This window comes from Heliangelus exortis, chromosome 5 (assembly GCF_036169615.1).
Source record: "Heliangelus exortis chromosome 5, bHelExo1.hap1, whole genome shotgun sequence".
Classification (NCBI taxonomy): Eukaryota; Metazoa; Chordata; class Aves; order Apodiformes; family Trochilidae; genus Heliangelus; species Heliangelus exortis.
Window position 1 is genome coordinate 2,779,402 of NC_092426.1, and position 20,281 is coordinate 2,799,682.

Below are 20,281 nucleotides of genomic sequence, written 5' to 3' on the forward strand. Positions count from 1 at the left end.
TGGCAGTGTCTCAGCCCAGGTTGGATGGGGCTTGGAGCAACCTGGGCTGGTGGGAGGTGTCCCTGACCATGGCAGGGAACAGGGACTGGATGGTTTTTAAGGTCCTTCCCCACCCAAACCAGTCTGGGATTCCATGAGTCTCTGAAACCTATTGAGTCCTGCAGGAGTGGTGCTGTTTCCTCCAGTACCTTGAGCCATCTCTGTCCCCATGTCCCCTGTCCCCACAGGGGGAATCTCTGTCCTCACAAGGGTCCACGGATGCTGCAGCTGCAGCTCAGGCTGCCACATCCCAGGGCCTGGCAGGGTCAGGATGCAGAGGGACAAGGAGCTCCTGGCATCTCCTGGTCAGCCCACAGCTCTGCAGGATCTTCACAAGATCCCACCACAGCCTGATGGTCCCTGTGGGGTGGAAAATCCCAGGGAGCCCAATAGGAAGGGTGTTGGAGTGGGACAGGACAGAGACAGATCCTTGACCTGGAGAGCAAAGAACAATTAGCAAGAGATGAGAAAAAAGGTGATGAGAGCAGTGGCACCAGCTGGATTTCCCAGGCTGGGAGGAACAAAAAAACTCCCATCTTGATTTGGGTAGGAAACCACATCTGTCCCAAAAAAAAATATATCTTACCCTTGATACCCAGGGGAAGCTGGAAAGATGGTCAGGGATTTCCAGGGAAAAGGAGTGTCCCAGCATCCTGCAGCCTCCCAGGGTAATAGGGCTGGGCTGTGAGCCTGGGGCAGGAGGTTTGCTTACCCCTTGCCTACAGCCAGCAAACCCTGGTGTGTTCCCCATAACACCTGGGAGGGGGTCCCAGGCACCCAGACCCAGCAGGGAGCAGGAGCAGCTTCCCAGAATCATGGAATCATGGAATTGTTGGGAAAAACCTTTAAGATCATCAGGTCCAACCCTCACCCCAGCAGTGCCAAGGCCACCCCTGCCCCATGTCCCTCATCCCCACATCTCCAGGGCTCTGAAACCCCTCCAGGGATGATGGGGACTCCAGCCCTGCCCTGGGCAGCCTGGGCCAGGCCCTGACAACCCTTTCCAGGGAGAAATTCTTCCCCAGCTCCAACCTAAACCTCCCCTGGCACAACTTGAGGCTCTTTCCTCTTCTCCCATCCCTTGTTCCTTGGGAGCAGAGCCCGACCCCCCCTGGCTCCAACCTCCTCTCAGGGGCTTGCAGAGAGCCAGAAGCTCTCCCCTCAGCCTCCTCTGCTCCAGGATCAACACCCCCAGCTCCCTCAGCTGCTCCTGGGCAGACTTCTGCTCCAGACCCTTCCCCAGCTCCATTCCCTTCTCTGGACACACTCCAGCCCCTCAATCTCCTTCTTGTCCTCAGGGGCCCAGAACTGAGCCCAGGATTTGAGGTGCAGCCTCCCCAGTGCCCAGCACAGGGGGATGATCCCTGCCCTGCTCCTGCTGCCCACACCAGGGATGGTCCCAGCCAGGATCCTGGTGGCCTCCTTCCTCTTGTTATGGGGTGACCTGAGCTTGCATGGAGCCAGGGACACCCTGGCTTTCATCTCTGAGCCTTCTTCAGCCCTGGGTCCAAGAAGCCACTGGTCCATGGCTTTCTCCTCACAAGGAGCCCCATTTTTTTTCTTTTTCTAGGTCCATAGGCAGAGTGGGTGCCACCCATGAGCTTGGGCAGCTCCCAAGAGGGAGGAACAACACCAAGTTGAGAGTTACAACTATTTGTGTTGCAAACCAGCCAAGAAATCCCCAGCAGAGGGAGCAAAGACCCTTCCCCACCTCCCCATCCCCCTGGAGTATCCAGCATCACCCTCCAGGGCTGGAGCAAAGCTTGGAGCCTTCCCAGCAGGATCCCACTGAGGATCCAGTGTCACCACCAAGGGTTGAATCACCGTGTTGTGGCAGCTCTTTCAACATCCAGAAGGGATTTGGCAACCTCAGGGGCTATTAATAGTCCTGGGCTGTTTCCCCAGGGCCCCGTGCTGGGCTGGATGAGTGCAGGAGAGCAAAGCAAACTCGGAGGGAGGTGAAGTGTTGAGTTTACCCAAGGAGAGGTCGGGTGAGTGGGGAAACAATCAGTCTGCTGGAGGGCAGGGACCTGAGAGCTGCCCTCTGCTCCCTTATCACTTCCCCTCCTCTCACAGCTCTGCTGAGCCAAGAGGGAACAATGAACAATGGGGACAGCAACGTGGCACCCAGGGACCTGACACCTTCTCTGACACCTTCCCTGCCACCACCATCCCTGTCACCTCCCCTGCCATCTTCCCTGCCTCCATCCCTGCCACCATCCCTGTCACCTCCCCTGCCACCTTCCCTGCCACCACCTCCCGTGTTACCTTCCCTGCCACCTCCGTTGCCACCATCCCTGCCACCTTCTCTGCCACCAATCCTGCCTTCATCCCTGCCACCATCCCTGTCACCTCCCCTGCCACCTCCCCTGCCACCACTTTCCCTGCTACCTTCCCTGCCACCACCATCCCTGCCACCACCTTTCCTGTCACCTCCCCTGCCATCTTCCCTGCCTCCATCCCTGCCACCTTCCCTGCCACCATACCTGCCACATCCCCTTCCACCTTCCCTGCCACCACCTTTCCTGTCACCTCCCCTGCCACCCTCCCTGCCATCTTTCCTGCCACCACTTTCCCTGCCTCAATCCCTGCCTCCATCCCTGCCACCTCCCCTGCCAACTTCTCTGCCACTACCATCCCTGCCACCTCCCCAGCCCCACAGAGCCCTGGGAGCTGCTGCTCTCCCAGGCAAGAGGGAGGATGCTGTGAAGGGACTGTCCTGGGATCACAGAATCCCAGAACATCAGGGCTTGGGAGGGAGCTGTGGAGCTGCTCCAGTGCCAGCCCTGCCCCAGCAGGATCCCCCAGGGCAGGACACACAGAACACATCCAGGGGGGGTTGGAAAGGCTCCAGAGAAGGAGACTCCACAACCTCTCTGGGCAGCCTGGGCCAGGGCTCCCTCAGCCTCCCAGCAGAGAAGTTTCTCCTCAGCTTCAGCTGGAACTTCCTCTCTTCTCCCTTCACCCCATTATTCCTTGTCCTACTCCTGGGCACCACTGAGCAGAGATTGGCCCCTTCCTCTTGCCCCCCACCCCTCAGCTATTGATGGACATTCAGAGATCCCCTCTCAGCCTTCTCTTCTCCAGGCTGAACAGCCCCAGGGCTCTCACTCTTTCTCCCCAGCAGAGATGCTCAAGTCCCTTCAGCATCCTCAGAGCTCTCCCTTGGCCTCTCTCCAGTCCATCCCTGTCTCTCTTGAACTGGGGAGCTCAGGACTGGATCCAGCATTCCATGGAACTTGCTCTTCTTCCAGCCTGGTCTTTAACTTCACCCACAGGGGGTCAGGGTCACCCAAAGCAGCAGGAGCTGAGGTCCCTGTGGGGACATGCACATCCCCCTGGCTTGGGGACAGGATGCTGTAGCTGTGTGTGTAGTCCCAGAAGGAGATGCTGGGGGTGAAGCACCTCTCTGTTGGGGAGTGAAGACAGAGAAGGTGTTTAGGGTGGAGCTGTTCATCCTGGCTCCATCCCAACCCCTGGCTCCAGGAGGATGAAGCCAGAGCTGCCCTTGAGCTGAGCATGAAAGGGAAGGGCTGGAGGCCCCTTCACCACTTCCTAAGCTCCTGTGGGCAGCACAGGGCTGGGTGCTGCACTTTTAGCAATGGAAGTGCCAGGCAGAAGAACCACCCTGCAGAAGGAGGGAACCCAGCCCTCACCTCACACCTCAGCTCCATCCTGCCCCAGGGCAGCATCCCCACTGGCTTCAGCTCTGCCCATACAGCACCAGCCCCTCCCCATCCCCTCCCCAGGCCCACATCTGTCTGTTTGTCTATCTGTCTGTTTGTTTGTCTGCCTCTCTATCTGTCTGTCTGTCTATCTGTCTATCTGCCTGTCTGTCTCTCTGTCTGCCTGTCTGTCTGCCTGCCTGTCTGTCTGTCTGCCTGTCTGTCTGCCTGCCTGTCTGTCTGCCTGTCTGTCTGTCTGCCTGTCTGTCTGTCTGTCTGTCTGCCTGCCTGTCTGTCTGTCTGCCTGTCTGTCTGCCTGTCTGTCTGCCTGCCTGTCTGTCTGCCTGTCTGTCTGTCTGCCTGTCTGTCTGCCTGCCTGTCTGTCTGCCTGTCTGCCTGTCTGTCTGTCTGTCTGCCTGCCTGTCTGTCTGCCTGTCTGTCTGCCTGCCTGTCTGTCTGTCTGTCTGCCTGTCTGTCTGTCTGTCTGCCTGTCTGTCTGTCTGCCTGTCTGTCTGCCTGCCTGTCTCTCTGCCTGCCTGTCTCTCTGCCTGTCTGTCTGTCTGTCTGTCTGTCCCCAGATCCCTCCCAGCTTGCTCCCCCCCATGCTCCAGCCACCCACCAGCCCTGTCCCACCCAGCCAGGCACCAAGGGGACCTTGGTTTGGGCTTTGGGGTTGGTGGCTCCCTTGCCCATCAATGACCACGCCAGGCACCACTGAGCCAGGAGCTCCTTCTCCTATCCCCTTGGGAAAATCCCAAGGACACGGGGATCACAGGACACAGGGACCAGGGGGGTTACAACTGGGTACCCTCAAGGGTGGGCTGGGGTCTGGTTGTCCATCAGCCCAGGAAGCCTCAGCAGGAGATCAGCTTCTGGGAAAACAGCCCCAACTCTGTCACTGCCAGCAGCAGCCCCTGGATGGGAGGGTCCCCCATGGATGGGAGGGTGTTCCAGAGGTGGGAGGGTGCCCCATGGATGGGAGGGTGTTCCAGAGGTGGGAGGGTGCCCCCCAGCAGGGATCACAGCCAAGCCACACAGAAGGAACCTGCCCTGCCAGCTGGCAGTGGAGAAAACATCCCTACCAGGCTGAACAGGGATGGGATGGGATGGGATGGGATGGGATGGGATGGGATGGGATGGGATGGGTGGGGTGAGATGGGTGGGGTGGGATGGGATGGGATGGGTGGGGTGGGATGGGTGGGGTGGGATGGGATGGGATGGGACGGGTGGGATGGGATGGGATGGGATGGGATGGAATGGGTGGGGTGGGGTGGGATGGGATGGGATGGGATGGGATGGGGTGGGATGGGATGGGATGGGTGGGGTGGGGTGGGATGGGATGGGATGGGATGGGATGGGATGGGATGGGTGGGATGGGATGGGATGGGATGGGATGGGATGGGATGGGATGGGATGGGATGGGATGGGATGGAATGGGTGGGGTGGGGTGGGATGGGATGGGTGGGGTGGGGTGGGATGGGTGGGGTGGGGTGGGATGGGATGGGATGGGATGGGATGGGATGGGTGGGATGGGATGGGATGGGATGGGATGGGATGGGATGGGATGGGATGGAATGGGATGGAATGGGATGGAATGGGTGGGGTGGGGTGGGATGGGATGGGGTGGGGTGGGGTGGGGTGGGGTGGGGTGGGGTGGGATGAGGTGGGATGGGATGGGATGGGATGGGATGGGATGGGATGGGATGGGGTGGGATGGGGTGGGATGAGGTGCCTGGACCCCTGCCCTGCCAGATGCCCTGTCCCCAGCAGGCACTCAGAGCCCCATGGGACACAGGGGTTGACAGATCCATGTCCTGCTTCACACCCTGGCAGGAATCCCTGGTGCTGCAGATTCCCCTGTCCCCACTCCTGCCTTGCAGCATCTCCCTTTCCAGGGATAATGTCCTCTCCTGTCTCCTTCCTGCTCCAGACTTCTCTTTCCTCATCCTGCAGCTGGATCCCTGTGGCAGAGCTGGAGCAGAGCCTGGATGGGCTGGGGGTGTCCAGGGTGGGCTGAGAGCATCTGGCTTGGGAAATTCACCTTAGACTGAGAATAATTGGGGTTGTCAGGGCCCTCTGCAGGTCCCCCAGCCCAACCCCCCTGCAGTATCAGGGACACCCTCACCTAGATCAGGTTGCTCAGAGCCTCCTCAAGCCTCACCTTGAATATCTCCAGGGATGAGACCTCAACCCCCTCCCTGGGCACCCTGGGCCATTGTGCCACTGCCCTCATGGGACACAACTTGTTCCTAACATCCAATCTAAATCTATTTTTCTCTAATTTAAACCCATTTTCCCTCATCCTATCCCTCCAGGCCCTTGCACACAGTCCCTCTCCAGCCTCCCTGTAGCCCCTCAGATACTGGAAGGTCATGGTGAGGTCTCCATGGAGCCTCCCTCCTTTTCTCCATCAGTGGTCCAGCCCATCCAATTTGGGAAACTCACCTTCAGGATTCGTTTTTCACTGTCCTCATTTTGCTGACAAGGGCTGAAAAACTGGGAAATCCACCAGGACTGCTTCCTGATGTCACACTTGCTCCAAAAGCTCCTTAACCATGGAAAACACAGTCTGAACCCTGAATGTTCCCTCAGGCTGCTGCTGCAAACCTTCCTCCCTCCCAGCTGATGATGAAGGGCTCTGCAGAGCTCCTGGAGGATGGCAAGAGGCCAACCAGACCCCAGCCCAGGGAGCATTTCCTGTTGGTTCAGGCAAATAAATGAAATTATTTTGCTCTCCAGGAAAACCACATCATCCTCCCTTTTGTGTATCATCAGTTTACCAGCCACTGACATTTAAACACCCCCAGAGCACACGAAGTAGAAGGAAACATCTCCCTTTGGTGAATCACTGGAAGGAAGTGCCATCAAAAGAAGTGCCCCTGATCCCATCCCTCCCTGCCCTTGTCCCCAGTCCCTCCCCAGCTTTCCTGGAGCCCCTTCAGGCACTGGAAGGTGCTCTAAGGTCTCCCCATTGCAGCTTCTCTTCTCCAGCCTCAACACCCCCAACTCTCTCAGCCTGGCTCCAGAGCAGAGCTGCTCCAGCCCTCCCAGCAGCTCCAGGGCCTCCTCTGGACTCACTCCAACACCTCCAGCTCCTTCTGGCCTTGGGGACCCCAGAACTGGACCCAGCACTGCAGGGGGGGTCTCAGCAGAGCAGAGCAGAGGGGGACAATCCCCTCCCTGTCCCTGGTGGCCTCACTGCTGGGGATGCAGCCCAGGACAGGGGGGGTTTCTGGGCTGCAGCTCCTGTTGAGCTTCTCCTCACCCAACACCCCCAAATCCTTCTCCTCAGGGCTGCTCTCACCCCATTCTCCACCCAGCCTCTGCTCATTTTTGGGACAAACACCAGTGGTTCCTGCAGTGCTGGGGGACTCAGACCACAAAGTGTCCCCCAAATCCCTTTTTCTCCCTGCCCATCCACGTCCTGCCCCATCTCTGCCTCACTGGGTTTCCCACGTGCCTGCTGGTGCTCCACAAAGCAGCAGCCAACTCATTTTACATTAAAAAAAAAACAAAAACCAACTCAAAACCAACTCAAAGCCTCAACCCTGATGTGATCCAGCATCTAGAGCTCCATCCCCACTCAGCAGCTCCAGCAAACACAGCTGCCCACCCATGATGCCAGCAGTGGGGGCACAGGAACAAGCCTGTCCTTTGCCCAGGTGACTGTAGAGTCCCTGCTCTGCCATCTCTAGGGATGTGCTGAGGGCTCCTGGCACCTCAAACCATACCCAAGGTGCTGGATCCTGCTGTTGATGTGGGGCAGGAGCAGGAGGTCCCTATCCCTCCCCAGAAGCAAACATCCCCTTGGCCACCAGTGTCCCTTCAGGTCCCCATTTCAGGACCCCCATTCCTAACCCTCCATGGCTTAGGAGCACAAAATGGTTGGGGTTGGAATGGACCTTTAAAATCCAACCCCCTGCAGTGAGCAGGGACATCTCCAACCAGGGAATCCTATCCAAGCTGACTTGGAATGTTTCCAGGGATGGGACATCTCCCTCCCTGGCTTTTGGTGGCAATGTTCCAACCTCCAGTGAGCAGCACTGGGAGAGGGAGGGATCTCTGGGAGAGGGAACTGAGATGTGGCACTGACCTCTAGTGACAAAGTGCTGTCCCCATCCTCTGCTGTGCGAGGGGAAAAAGGATGGGGGGATGAGCAGGGGTGTGGGAATGCTGCTCAAACCTGCTGAATGGTCTCCCAGGGGAAGGGGGGGATTCCCCCACTCTGGAAAGTTTGAAGTCTCAGCTCCAGGGGGTGCTGAGACATCTCAGAGAAACAAGAATCTGAGAAGGGTTGGAGCAGATGGGCCTTGGGGGCCCTTCCCACCTGACATTCCGTGGCTCCTTCAGCTGCAGAGTGTTCCTGGGGGAATGAATCCATCCCAGCTCCCCCATCCTGGGCCACCACCCTGAGGCAGATGCAGATTGATTGCACTTGAGTTAGAATTTATTGAAAACATCAACAATGAGCCCAAATTTCACACCTCACCTGCACTGAACCAGGACAGTGATGCCCTAACAGCAGCTGTGGCATCGTCAGGGACACATCAAACTGGCCCAAGTTGCACCAGGGGAAGGTTGGGTTAAATATTAGGGAAAATTTCTTCACAAAAAGAGTGGTGAAACATTGGAACAGGTTGCCCAGGGAGGTGGTGGAGTTGCCATCCCTTGGGGTGTTCACAAAAAACAGGGTAGAAGTGGCACTCTGGGAGATGATTTAGTGGTTAAGGTGGTGTAGGACTGATGGTTGGGTGGGATGAAGGGCTTTTCCAACCATGAGGATTCCTTGATTCTCTGCTGGGAAACACCTGATGTCCAGCTTGTGGAGCCCAGCAGCCTGAAGACCTCCAGCAGAGGAATTTGGGATCTGTTCTCCCCCTTCCCTGGGGATCACGGGGCTGCCTGGCAGGCTCCCATCTGCATGTGAGAGTTTAGTACACAAAATGCACACTTTTTGGCTCAAAGCCTGTCTTTAAGGCCAAAAATGGCCTGTTTCAATTAAAGGCTTCAAGGAGAGCCCAGGATTAATGGTCTATTTCTGGGCATTTCAAAATTCTCCCAAACCAGATGGGCTGCTCTCAGGCTGAGAAATTGAGACTTCACAATGCTCACAGCAGCTCCTCACCATCAATTTTCCCCCTCCCCAATAACTCCAGGGCCATAAGGAGGAGGATCTGACCCTCCCAGAGCACCTCAGCAGTTCTGTGGAAGGGAGCAGATGTTTAATGAAGAGGGTGGGAAGATCATCCTGGAATGATTGGGATTCCCAAGCTCCCCCTATACACACAGAACCCACCCCCCATGCTGGCTGGCAGGCTGAGGTCCTCCAGCAAGGAATGTCAGACTTTTGTTGTCCCCAGGAGATGGGCAGAGGCTGGACAGCCACTTCCCCAGGTCCTGCATCTCCCTACCTAGAGACAGGTGAAGCAACTCCACCCTACCCCAAAAGGCTCCATCCCCATCCCTGCCTTGCCCTTCACCTCCCTCCCCTCATTTCCTCATCTCTTTGCAGACCTCCCTCCCAGCTCAGAAGGCACCAACCTCACTGCTGTCACCAAGAGGCAAGAAAAATTGAGGCTACAAATAAACCCCTGGGCTTGGGACCAAGAAAATGTCAACACTGAGCAAAGCCATCTCCCAACCTGCCTGCCCTGGGGATTTGCTGGCAGATTTTTAGCCCAGCTCTTTGTGGGCTGATGTGATGAGCTGAGCTTTTGTAATAAACTCCCCCCCCCAAAAAAAAAAAAAAAAAAAGAAGATGCTCACAAATTCAATTCACAAGTCAGGTGTAAACACAGGTGGGTGCCAGTCCAAGCAGCCCTGGAGCTGGGGGGCATGCACAGTGTGAGAGCAGTGATGCAGTCACTTGCAGCAAGAAATGTGCTTTTTATCCTGAAATCACTCACCCCAACCTGCTCAGGGGCAACCAAAGTATCTGGATGAGACACACAGAAACTACAGAGCAGGGCTGTGCTGATTCCACTGCTTCCAAAGACTGTCTGGGGCCTCTGTCTCTCCCCCAGCTTCAGGGGGAGCTGAGCTCCCTTGCAGCACCCTTCTTGCAGATCTTGCTGTGAAATGCAACCCCAAGAGCAGCCAGGAAGGACAAGGTGTGGGGTGTAGGGACACATTTCTAGCACCAGAAACCACAACCACTGCAGAACACCCCACACATTGCAGCAGGGAGCTCAGACTGAGCCTTTGGGCCTCTTTGAATCCCTTCCTCAGTAATTCTGAGCTGAAAGCACTCCTCTCTTTGGTGCAAAGGCTTCACTGAGGGCTGGGAAAGAGGGTTTTTTTGGGGCACTGTCCTGCATCTTTCAGCCCCCAGCTCTCACAGCTCACTGTGTCTCTTCCCCTGCTTCTCCCTTGCTGCCAGCCTCGGGGCTGTGCCCCGCAGGTCCCTCCCAGGAGATCCCACTTTCTCTGCCTTGATCTCCTGGAATGGTTCCTCCTGGATGGCAGTGTCCCCTCCTGGGCTTTGGGGTGGGTGCTGAGCTGGCATCTCCTTGGGGTGCTGGGACACACGAAGGGGGAGCTCGGGCATGGTCATCTCCATCATCTGGAGGAAGTCGTAAGCAGGGAGAGGTGGTTTCCAGTCTTCCTCTGACAAGGTCCCTGAGAAGCAAACACAGCCCCAGGTTAATAAACTATTATTTATTATGCAGCCCCATTCCATGGCCATTTCCCTTTCGATGGAATTATGGCTCTTTTTTTGCCTTCCCAGGGAATGCAGAACTGAGGGAGGAGGAGGTTGTGGTGGTGGCCCAGCCCTTGGCCAGGCAGTGAGCTGCTCAGCCACCATCACACCCCCCAGACTCTTCTCAGGGGTGTCCAGTGATGGGACAAGGGGCAATGGGTGCAAGCTGAGGTGTAGGAGGTTCTGCAGAAACAGAAGGAAAAGCTTTTGCACTGTGAGGATGGGGGAATACTGGAGGAGGCTGGCAGTGAGGATATGGAATCTCCTTCTCTGGAGACATTCAGCCCCCATCTGGATGTGTTCTGGGTGATCCTGCTCTGGCAGGGGGCTTGGACTGGATGATCTTTCAAGGTCCCTTCCAAGCCTCAACATTCTGTGATTCCTGAGGTCCCCACCTAGAGACCTCCATTAGCAGTGGGGATGGGAAGAGGTGTGTGGGGGGATGGTTGGCTCATGGGGTTCTCCCAGTGATTAGTGGCTCAGAAATGGTGCCTACACATCCTCTCCACCCTGTTTTTGGAAATGTTGGCTTTGAAGTGCTCATTTGAAAACTGGCAAAGGTGAAGTGGAGTCATCTCATGGCCTTTCTGAACCCTGGGGCAGGCTGGCAGCCAGAAATTCTGATCTCATGGGAGGCGTCCCTGCCCATACAGGGGGGTTGAAACCAAATGATCTTTAAGGTCCCTCCCAACACAAACCATTCCATGATTCTATGAATTCCCAAGATCTCTGTAGCATCCAGGGAACAATTCTATAACCTTCCTCCAAAGCTTCACTGGGCTGATCAAAGCCCAACCCAGTGAGAAGCTTCATGGTACCAACCAACCCTTTATGTCCTAAAGACCACAGCAAAGCACCAGCTTCCTTATCCTCTCCCATCCAAAAAAACCCCAACATTGGTAGGCACCTAAAGAGCAGCAATTTTTTAATGCTGACAACCAGGAGGCAGGAGATTTTTTTTTTTATTAGCAAGCTGTGTTTCAGAAACTCTGTTTCACAGCAACTGGGGAGCAGAGCCAGGTTTGGGGCAGAGATGGCGATTCCCAACCCTTCACGCTTGGTTTTTGAACATTAAACAGCCCCAAAACAACAACTTGTTAGTGTGGGTACTGTCTCCTGCCTGGACTATTTGTACTTCTCCAACTCTTAACAAGCATAGCTACTTTTTCCATCATTAAATTCCAGGGCAGACAATTTATGGCATGTAGCATCTTCCCATAAACAGCCCGGAGCTCCGAGCGCCAGCTTAGGAACGTTACCACTGTCTGGCCACTTACTGCTGGGAATCTCCAGTCCTGCTTTTACCTTCTCCACCCAAGACAAGATGTTCATTTCAGTCAGGGACTGCTCTGATGGGAACCTGAATACCTGACCCCCAGCATGAAGGTTGACCCAGACAAGAAGGGGCAGAGAAGGCACGGTGGCAAAGTAGAGCTTCAGGACCCCGCGTCCCACTGGAGTCTTCTTCCTGAGGGGAGAAGAGGAAATTCCATTTATTCCTTGGTGGTTTGGCAGCACAAAAGGACTGAGAAAGTATCCAAGCCCTCACACCACATCCAGGCTTGCCTACAGGACACCTGGAGAAGCTCACCACCCACTTTTTATAACCTCATTTCTTTAAGTGAGCCGTGGAAGATCTGGTGGTGAGGGAATGGTCAAGGGATTAGATGTGGAAAGAAATCCTTGAGGAGGGGAAAACTCTGGAGGAGGTTCTGAAATGTTCCCCACCATCAATTTTAAAGAAAAGGTGAAACAGGAGCAGGACAGCCCCTGTTTGCAGGAGAGCCACCAGCTCCCTCCAGCCCAGCTGCTGCCACCACCCTCTGGCTGCAGCCAATCTGCAGGGAATGGAAAGGCAGGAGCTGATCAGGGAGTTGTGCTCAGGAGATCCAACCCCTGGAGAGGTGCTGAGTGCTTCCCCACAGCCTGAGGAGCTGGATAGGAACTCCCCCAAGTGACACTGAGAGAGGCAGAGGACACTGGGACAGAGGGACAGCAATCCCATGGAGATGCTGTGTCCCTCCAGCACCATTTTCAGGCTGCTTGAGGGCTGAGCTGGCTCTTGCCATGGCCATGGAATCTCCTTTCTGTATCAAGGCTACCCTTACCCAGCCAAAAGCCATTTTTAGAGAATCACAGATTAGTCTGGGTGGGAAGGGGGGGTTTAAAGGTCATCCCTGCAGTGAGCAGGGACATCTCCAACCAGCTCAGGTTGCTCAGAGCCACATCCAACCTGACCTGGAATATTCCCAGGGATGGGGCATCACCTAACTCTGGGCAACCTGGGCCAGGGTTTCCCCACCCTCAGTGTAAAACATTTCTCCCTTTTATCTACTCTGAATCCACCCTCTTGTAGCTTAAAACCGCTCATCCTCTCACTACAAGACCTTTTTTTTTTTTTTTTGTTTTTTTCCTGTTGTTGTGGCAATGTCCTTTTTGCTCTGCCAAAGCCCAGCTCCTCCTTTCTGAGGAAGGGAAAGCAAAGGCAGACGTGTAGGTGGGGAAGTTCCAGGGGCTCTCATGTCTGGTGCATTACTGGCAAACAAATTGTCCTCCTCTCTTTGCAAACATGTGCCTTCCCCCTTAGCTAAAAACTTCAGCCCACACTGCCAGGCACTTCCCAGACTTCAAAGCAAGTTGTGATTAAGACACTGAGGTGGCTCTGGGCTGGGGCAAAACAAACAAGAAGCTAAAAATTGGAAAGGCCAGCTAGGCCGGGGAGGATTGGAAAAAAAAAAGAAAAAATCCCCTCTCCTACATCTTTCTATTTCTTAGCTCCTGGATTAATATTTTTAAGGCTCACGGGGCTTTTTTCTGGCTGTCCCTTCTTCTGAAAACTTTATTCCTCCCAGTCAATAATCAGTAAAAGGGAAAAAATCACCCTAAGACACTCCAGGAAGGCAAATTTACTTTTTTCTCCTACGTAAATACAAAGAACACCAGAGCTAGGGGCAAGCTCCCATGCAACATCTCAGAGAACATTTTACTCTACTGAAAATTCTTTTTGCAACCAATTAAGCACTTACTAATTTTACTTGGGAGTGCAGTTTTGCAGCTGCTCACAAGAGAGACTGAATGATTGCTAAATGGCTTGACCTCCCAGCTCAGGATGACTTCAGCCCAAATAATCACATTACCAGCTAGATGGTGCCTTCAGTCATTGCAGACTGGGGTTTTCTTGCCCTGAGATGTCAAGAATGAGCAAACAGAAAAAAGGAAAGAGGTTTTTACACACTTACAAGTTCAACCAGCAAGCCACAAATGCTTGCTGGGTTTTTTTTTTTGCCAGGTTCAGCATTTCCTTGCTTTCCACTTGCCCAATGTCACCATCACTGAAGAAGATGAGGAAAGGTTTTCTGAGCTGCAAGTAGCTGGGCAGATTCTGCACGGTGATTTCTGGCTGCAAGACATCAAAGCAAGGAGTTGGGATTTAAGGAAAGGAGAGAAGAGGACAAAATTAAGACTTTCTGTCCTTAAAGCAAGGCTGGAGGCTCCACAAGCAGCTGGAAAAGAAGTCTGGGTGCTGGGATCTTGGTGAACATTGGAGGTGCCCATCAGGAGATGTGACTGAAGGTCTGTGTGCTCTGAGATGATGGCTGGGAGCAAAGAAAGCAGAAGCAAGGCCAACTCATCCCAGCTCCATGTTTTCTGGCTACAACCTGTCCCTGAAAGGCAGGAGCAAGAAGCAGGGAGCATCCCCTGCCAAAGCCAAGTCACCCAGCAGTGGGTCTTTGGCCACGAGCACAAGCCAAGCCACCAAGTCCCAGGGTTTCCTCCCAGGAGACCACACAGCAAAGAGCAGATTCCTCTCCAGACCCTCTGATCCAAGCCATAAAATTTCCAAACAGATGTAACTCAGTGTGATGGAAGTAATGAGCAAACCCTTTTACCTTGCACAGCTCCCCACTGCCACCAGCCCTTCCGCAAACGACCAAAAAGGACAAAAAAAAAAAAAAAAAAAAAAGGACAATTTTTTTTTTTTTTTTGAAACTTACAAAAAGATCCAGCAGTTCATATCTGATCATCTGCACCATGTCCCTTGTGCTCTGTTTGGACAAAGTGATGCCTTCCACACTCCCACCTCTGCTCCTGGCAAGGAGGAGGGCTGGGGGAGACACGGAGTATTTACGGGATCTGAAAAATCATGGAATCACAGAGTGGTTACAGTTGGAAAGGACCTTCATGATCATCCAGTCCCAAACCCCCTGAGTGGGCAGGGACACCTCCCACTAGATCAGGGTGCTCAAAGCCCCATCCATCCTGCCCTTCAACACTGCCAGGGATGGAGCTTCCAAACTTCCCTGGAAGTGGAGAGGGTGACAAGGACAGGCTGGGGATGTAGCACACACCTGAGCTGGCAGCTCCAAGGGGAAAAGGGATGGAAAGGAGGGAGAAGCTGCTGTCAGAAGCACAGGAACCTGTGGGAGGAAAGGGTCACCTCCCCTGTCATCCCCTCTCCAGCTCCTGCATGGTCCTGATTTGATGGGGAGAGACGGGGCTGACTTGTCCCCTTGTCCCCTTTGGAAGCCAAGTGCTCACCCACCTTGTACCAGGCACTAAACCCAAGCAACACTTTCTGCTGCAAAAAGCTAAATAATAGGGAAACCCCAGACTAGCACCAGCTAAACTATTTGCTGATATTTCTCTTTCATTTTCCCAGCTCAGGGTGGGTGGTTCCCACCCAATGCTTTCCCCTTTTTGCCAAGGCAAACAGAAAGTCTTTGACTCCATCTGAGGGACACCAACCCACACCAGATAAAGCTCTGATTTTTGGCTTGATAAACTGATTTTTGGCTTGGTGAGAACAGAGGGAAGTCCAGCCCCACAGCAGAGCATCACCCACACAGCAGGAACACATGGAAAAACCAACTCCTCCTCTGTTCCCCAAACTACTTCTGGTTAAGAGGGTTCAAGGCTATTTAAAGAAAAGCTGAGAAGGTGGGAAGAGCCAAAGAGGAGAAGTCAGAGCAACGAAAGGGCAGAGAGTACACTGAGAGGGGAAAGCAATTTTCTGGAAGTTTGAGGAACTTGAGCCCTGAAGGCTCCAGAAGTCAGTGCCCAGAAGAAGGGGGGGATGGAGGAAGTCAGCTGCCTGGAGAGTGATTTTGGAGCTGTCAGGAGTTTTATTTTTCAAAGGCTGTGCCACCAGAATTGCTGGGGAAGCAAGGGAGGAGTAAGGACATCTGGGGTGAGGAGCTGGAAAGCCTTTGATTCCTTTCTCAAAAGCAATTTGCCCAGATTTCTGAGCTGCACCACTCAAGGAAGTTGAGCTTTGCACTTCTGGTCCTGGCTGGGAATCTTCTGATCTATTAGGGAGGTTCTTACCTTTCCTCTCTTTTGGCTTTCAATTTAACCTGTATTTGCAACCAACTAACAATGATAAAACCTTAGAAAATGTTTAAATTCAGGGCTTTTTAACTTAACAGTTTGGGTTGGGAGGAACCTTAAAGCTCCTCTAATTCCAACCCTGTTCCCTGCCATGGTCAGGGACACCTCCCACCAGCCCAGGTTGCTCCAAGCCCCATCCAACCTGGGCTGAGACACTGCCAGGTATGGGGCAGCCACAGCTTCTCTGGGAAACCTGGCACAGGGGCTCAGCACCCTCACAACAAACTATTTCTTCCTCACCTCTCATCTCAGCCTCCCCTCTTCCATCTGGAAACCCTTCCCCCTGATCCCATCCCTCCCTGCCCTTGTCCCCAGTCCCTCCCCAGCTTTCCTGGAGCCCCTTCAGGCACTGGAAGGTGCTCTAAGGTCTCCCCATTGCAGCTTCTCTTCTCCAGCCTCAACACCCCCAACTCTCTCAGCCTGGCTCCAGAGCAGAGCTGCTCCAGCCCTCCCAGCAGCTCCAGGGCCTCCTCTGGACTCCAAATTCTCAGACACTCAGAGGTCTTGCAGAGCCCCCATGGCTTGAGGACTTCTGGCTGGTGGTTTGGGCTCTTCCCTAGGGACTCTTGCTCCCTATCTCTAAATAGATCAAATATCTCTAAATAGATCAACATGTTCAGCAGCCTCTGATAAGGAAGTTTTTTTACCTGCTGACAGAAACCCAACAAATTCCCCATCTAATAGCTAAAGTCTGCCATGAAATCACTTCTCATCTTACCAGTACCAAGAGGTTGCATTGTTGCTCATGACAGCTTTCTATTTATATAGCAGGTAACATAAGACCTGCATTGAAATCAAAAACATCTGCAAACAAATCCTTGGCAGGAACCTATGACACCCAGCTATTTGAGAAATAAATAATTACTTCATTCAAAGCAATTCTTCCTTAACACTTGTTTTGTTTTTTTTTTTTTTCATTAGTTACCAACTGAGCAGGTGCTTGCTGAGCAAACAGTTTTGCTAACCACATTCTTTGGGTGTTTTGTAGACCTTTTTTTTTTTTTTTCCTTTGGAAAGAAAACTCAGATTCCAGTGACCTGGGAGCCACTAGCAGTTCCTCCTTGAGCATTTAGCAGAAGTGAGCCTGGCTCTTGCAGAAGGAATTCCTGTAAGTGTTTACTTTCAACTTACAGCTGAGAAGATCACCAGCTACTGTAGCTTCTCCCACAAATCACAGCCAAAATCCAAACTTGGCAGAAGGAATATCAATATAAACTGTATTAGTTATATCAACTAAATGGGAGCACTCTGGAGGCTGTGGCTGGAGGAGGAGGATGGAGGGGCTGAGACACCTCAGGGTTTTTCTAAGATCTCAGAAGTTTTCTATGATCTAAGTTTTGACAGAGGACCCTGTCCTCTGTTTTGGGGGGGAAAAAAAGGCTTTCAGCTCAGAGGGTCAGGTTTTTAAGTGTCATGCTGTTGGTTGGGACTTCTGTCCCTGCCACCTCCCTCCCCACTTTTCCCCTCCCTGCACTCAACCTGGCACTGCTCCATTTTTAGGACTCAGGCATGGCTGGTGATGATCAGGGACATCCCACCAAGATATCCACATCATCCTCCTCCCTGCACACCACAAAAATGCCCATGTCTCATCAGGCAAGCTAGAGATGTGGCACATCTGTAAGAAAGTAATAAAAAATAATTCCCTCTTGCATTCCTGGCTGTTAAAGCCACACCTGGAAAACTGGCCAAAGGCTCTGTGGGATTGTTATCTCTACCTTTATAGCTAATTCCTGATGGAAATGAGCTGCCAGGACAAGCTGAAGACCTCCCCTGGATCTAGGTGCATTTATAGGCCCTGAAACATCCCTCAGGGTTTAATCCAGAGCACTTTGCCCCTGTCTTAATGGCACAGTTAAGTGCCTGGAGTGCTCAGATCCCATTAGCTCCAATTTGGCTTCAAGTCAGGGCTGGAAGTGATGCTCTTATTAAACCAGGAACTGAGCAAGAAAGCCTTGGCTTCACCTTTCCCATATTCACAGGAGGAAAGCTGCTGCTTCCAGCACTCCTCCTGCAGAAACCTCTCCAAAGCTCTGTCTGGAAATGGTGCTGAAGTCTTGCTCTGGCCAAGAGGAGGGAAAAAGCTTTCAAGAAAAGAAGATTCATGGGAAGATTAACAGCTGAAAAGACAAGAGGTGGGTTCTACCCCATCCCTGGCAGCTGGAAACATCTCAGAGAGACACCAGTGGGAAGCTGGGTAAGGCCAAGGGGATTTAACACCTTTCCCAGTGCTGCAGAAAGGCCACGTCCTCCACACCAAAGCAGCTCCATGGAAAAACAGCATTTATTTCAAGGCTTTCAAAGCATTTTCCAGCACCCAGACACCATGCCCACTGCAAGGAATCCCAAGCAGCCTCTCTTTTGGCTGCTCTCAGCAGCTGAGGGCAAGAATCCTATTCCCAGCCCTGGCTTTGCAGCAATCCCCTTGCCCATCCCCAGCTCAGCAGACACCTTGGGAGCATCAAGGTAGGGAAGAGGAGATGAGAAGGTGAAGGGACTGCAGGAAGAAGACCAGGAACACTTTGTCACTTCTTCCTGATGAAAGGAGAAGGGCAGAACTGTTTTTTTGGGTTTCTTTTTCCTGGCACACCAAGCAGCTTCTCTTTTGGCTGCTCTAAGCAGCAACCATCAGAGCAAGAATCCCATTCCCAGCCCTGGCTTTGCAGCAATCCCCTTGCCCATCCCCAGCTCAGCAGACACTTTGGGAGCATCAGGATAGGGAAGAGGAGATGAGAAGGTGAAGGGACTGCAGGAAGAAGACCAGGAACAATTTGCCACTTCTTCCTGATGGAAGGAGAAGGGCAGAACTGTTTTTTGGGGTTTTTTTTCCTGGCACACTGATTCTAGCTCAAGGGCATTATTTTTCCATCCTGTCTTTGCTGCCATGAAAGTTTGATCCTGTTTGTAGGAGGAACCCAACAGATGGGTGGGGGGGAGCTGGCACATTTGGAGGACTGGAAATACCCAGAGTGAACTGGAACAGCAGGAAAGGAGATGATGGTCCCCTGCAACAGGGTTAAATGAGTTGCCCAGGGTTGTGTTGTTATCAGTGGCAGTCAGGGCTACCTCTCCCTCTGGCTCAGTAGTCCTGACCAACCTCCCTCTACCAAACTAAAGTCAGTGCTCTGAGCTGGTGCTGAAGCCTCAGTGTGGCCTCTGACTCTCCAAAGCAAAAAAGAAACAACTTACAAAGCCAAGGCATCATCTTCAAAATACATCCCCATCCTTACGTGGCCACTTAAGATGTTTCCTGCCTCTTCGAAAGCTTCCCTGGCTGTAAAAAAAACACCAAAAAAAAAAAAAAAAAAATGAACAACAGGGATAGAAGTGTCAGCTTCCTCCTGGAAATCAAGAAACACCTTCTCACAGCAAACTGTCAGCTGGGAACAAAAGGATGAGAAGAGGCTGGTGAGAAATGGTTGTGTCTCACAGCCCCAGGCTATGGGAGGAGGAGTTGGCAGTGGCCCAAAGGATCAGAAGGAAAATTCCTATTTATGAGAACAGAATTTGCTCTTAAACCACCAGCACTGAGCTTCCAGGATCTGCCCCACAGGGGCCCTGATGGAAAACAAAATGTCTTTAAGGACCTAAAGTCCACAAGTGTTCTCAGACACAGGAGACCCATTAGAAATCTAAATAGAAATCTTATATATCCCAAGGACCTCCTGGAGATGACAGATGATGACTTAATTGGAGTAGTGCTAAGTGCTCAGAAGATAAATCAACCTCTCCTCCAAGTGTCTTTTTGGCTTTATCCAGTTCCTCAGAGCAGGCAGGGTCTGTTTAGGGGCATCCAGCTTGGATGGGGAAGGTCAAAAAGCTGGATGCCTTGCAGACACATGAGGAGCTCAGCAAAAAACCCCATGCTGGGGTTCACCACTTGCCCTGTGGAGATGGGCAGGATGGGGAGGAAAGGCTGGGTTGGGGCTCTACTGATCCATCACAGCTGAATCCATCCCTGAGGAGAAGTTGAGAGCCCCAAAATGAATCATAAAATCTGCTGAGTTAGAAGGGACCCCTCAGGATCCTGGAGCCCAACTCCTGTCCCTGTGTAGGGCACCCCCAGGATCACCCCATGTGCCTGAGAGCAGCATCCAAACCCTTCTGGAACTCAGGCAGGTTTGGGGCTGTGACCACTTCCCTGGGGAGCTTGTTCCAGTGCTCAGCTCTCCTCTGGGTGAAAAACCTTTTCCTGATACCTCACCTAAACCTCCCCTGATTCAGTTCCTCCCATCTTTGTAGGAATTGGTGCCAGTCCCATCTCTCCCCTCCTGAGAAAGCCCCAGACTGCCCTGAGGTCACCCCTCAGCCTCTTTTTCTCCAGACTGAGCAGAATGAAGCTGCCCCCAGAGCTGGTTTTATGCCCTTCCAGAAGATCCTTGGGTGCAGGCACCTGGATGGATGGATGGATGGATGGACAGATGGACAGATGGATAGATGGATGGACGGATGGATGGATGGATGGATGGATGGATGGATGGACAGATGG

At 53.1% G+C, this 20,281-nt stretch overlaps 1 protein-coding gene across 5 annotated transcripts in view; it reads right to left on the reverse strand.

The window, feature by feature from the left end:
• Positions 1-20,281, reverse strand: part of TXNDC16 (thioredoxin domain containing 16) — a 57,833-nt gene continuing 37,552 nt past the window's right edge. For 3 of the 5 annotated variants that reach the window (XM_071745158.1, XM_071745156.1, XM_071745157.1), the window contains 5 exons: positions 18,982-19,066; positions 14,400-14,538; positions 13,644-13,804; positions 11,682-11,872; positions 8,134-10,322 (listed from right to left, as the gene is read on the reverse strand). In XM_071745158.1, coding sequence (XP_071601259.1) covers positions 10,039-10,322; positions 11,682-11,872; positions 13,644-13,804; positions 14,400-14,538; positions 18,982-19,066 — 860 coding nt within the window. In that variant the 3' untranslated portion in view covers positions 8,134-10,038. Of the gene's footprint in view, positions 475-8,031; positions 8,114-8,133; positions 10,323-11,681; positions 11,873-13,643; positions 13,805-14,399; positions 14,539-18,981; positions 19,067-20,281 lie in introns of those variants that run through there. The other 2 variants (XR_011726145.1, XM_071745159.1) reach the window with 2 other exon arrangements.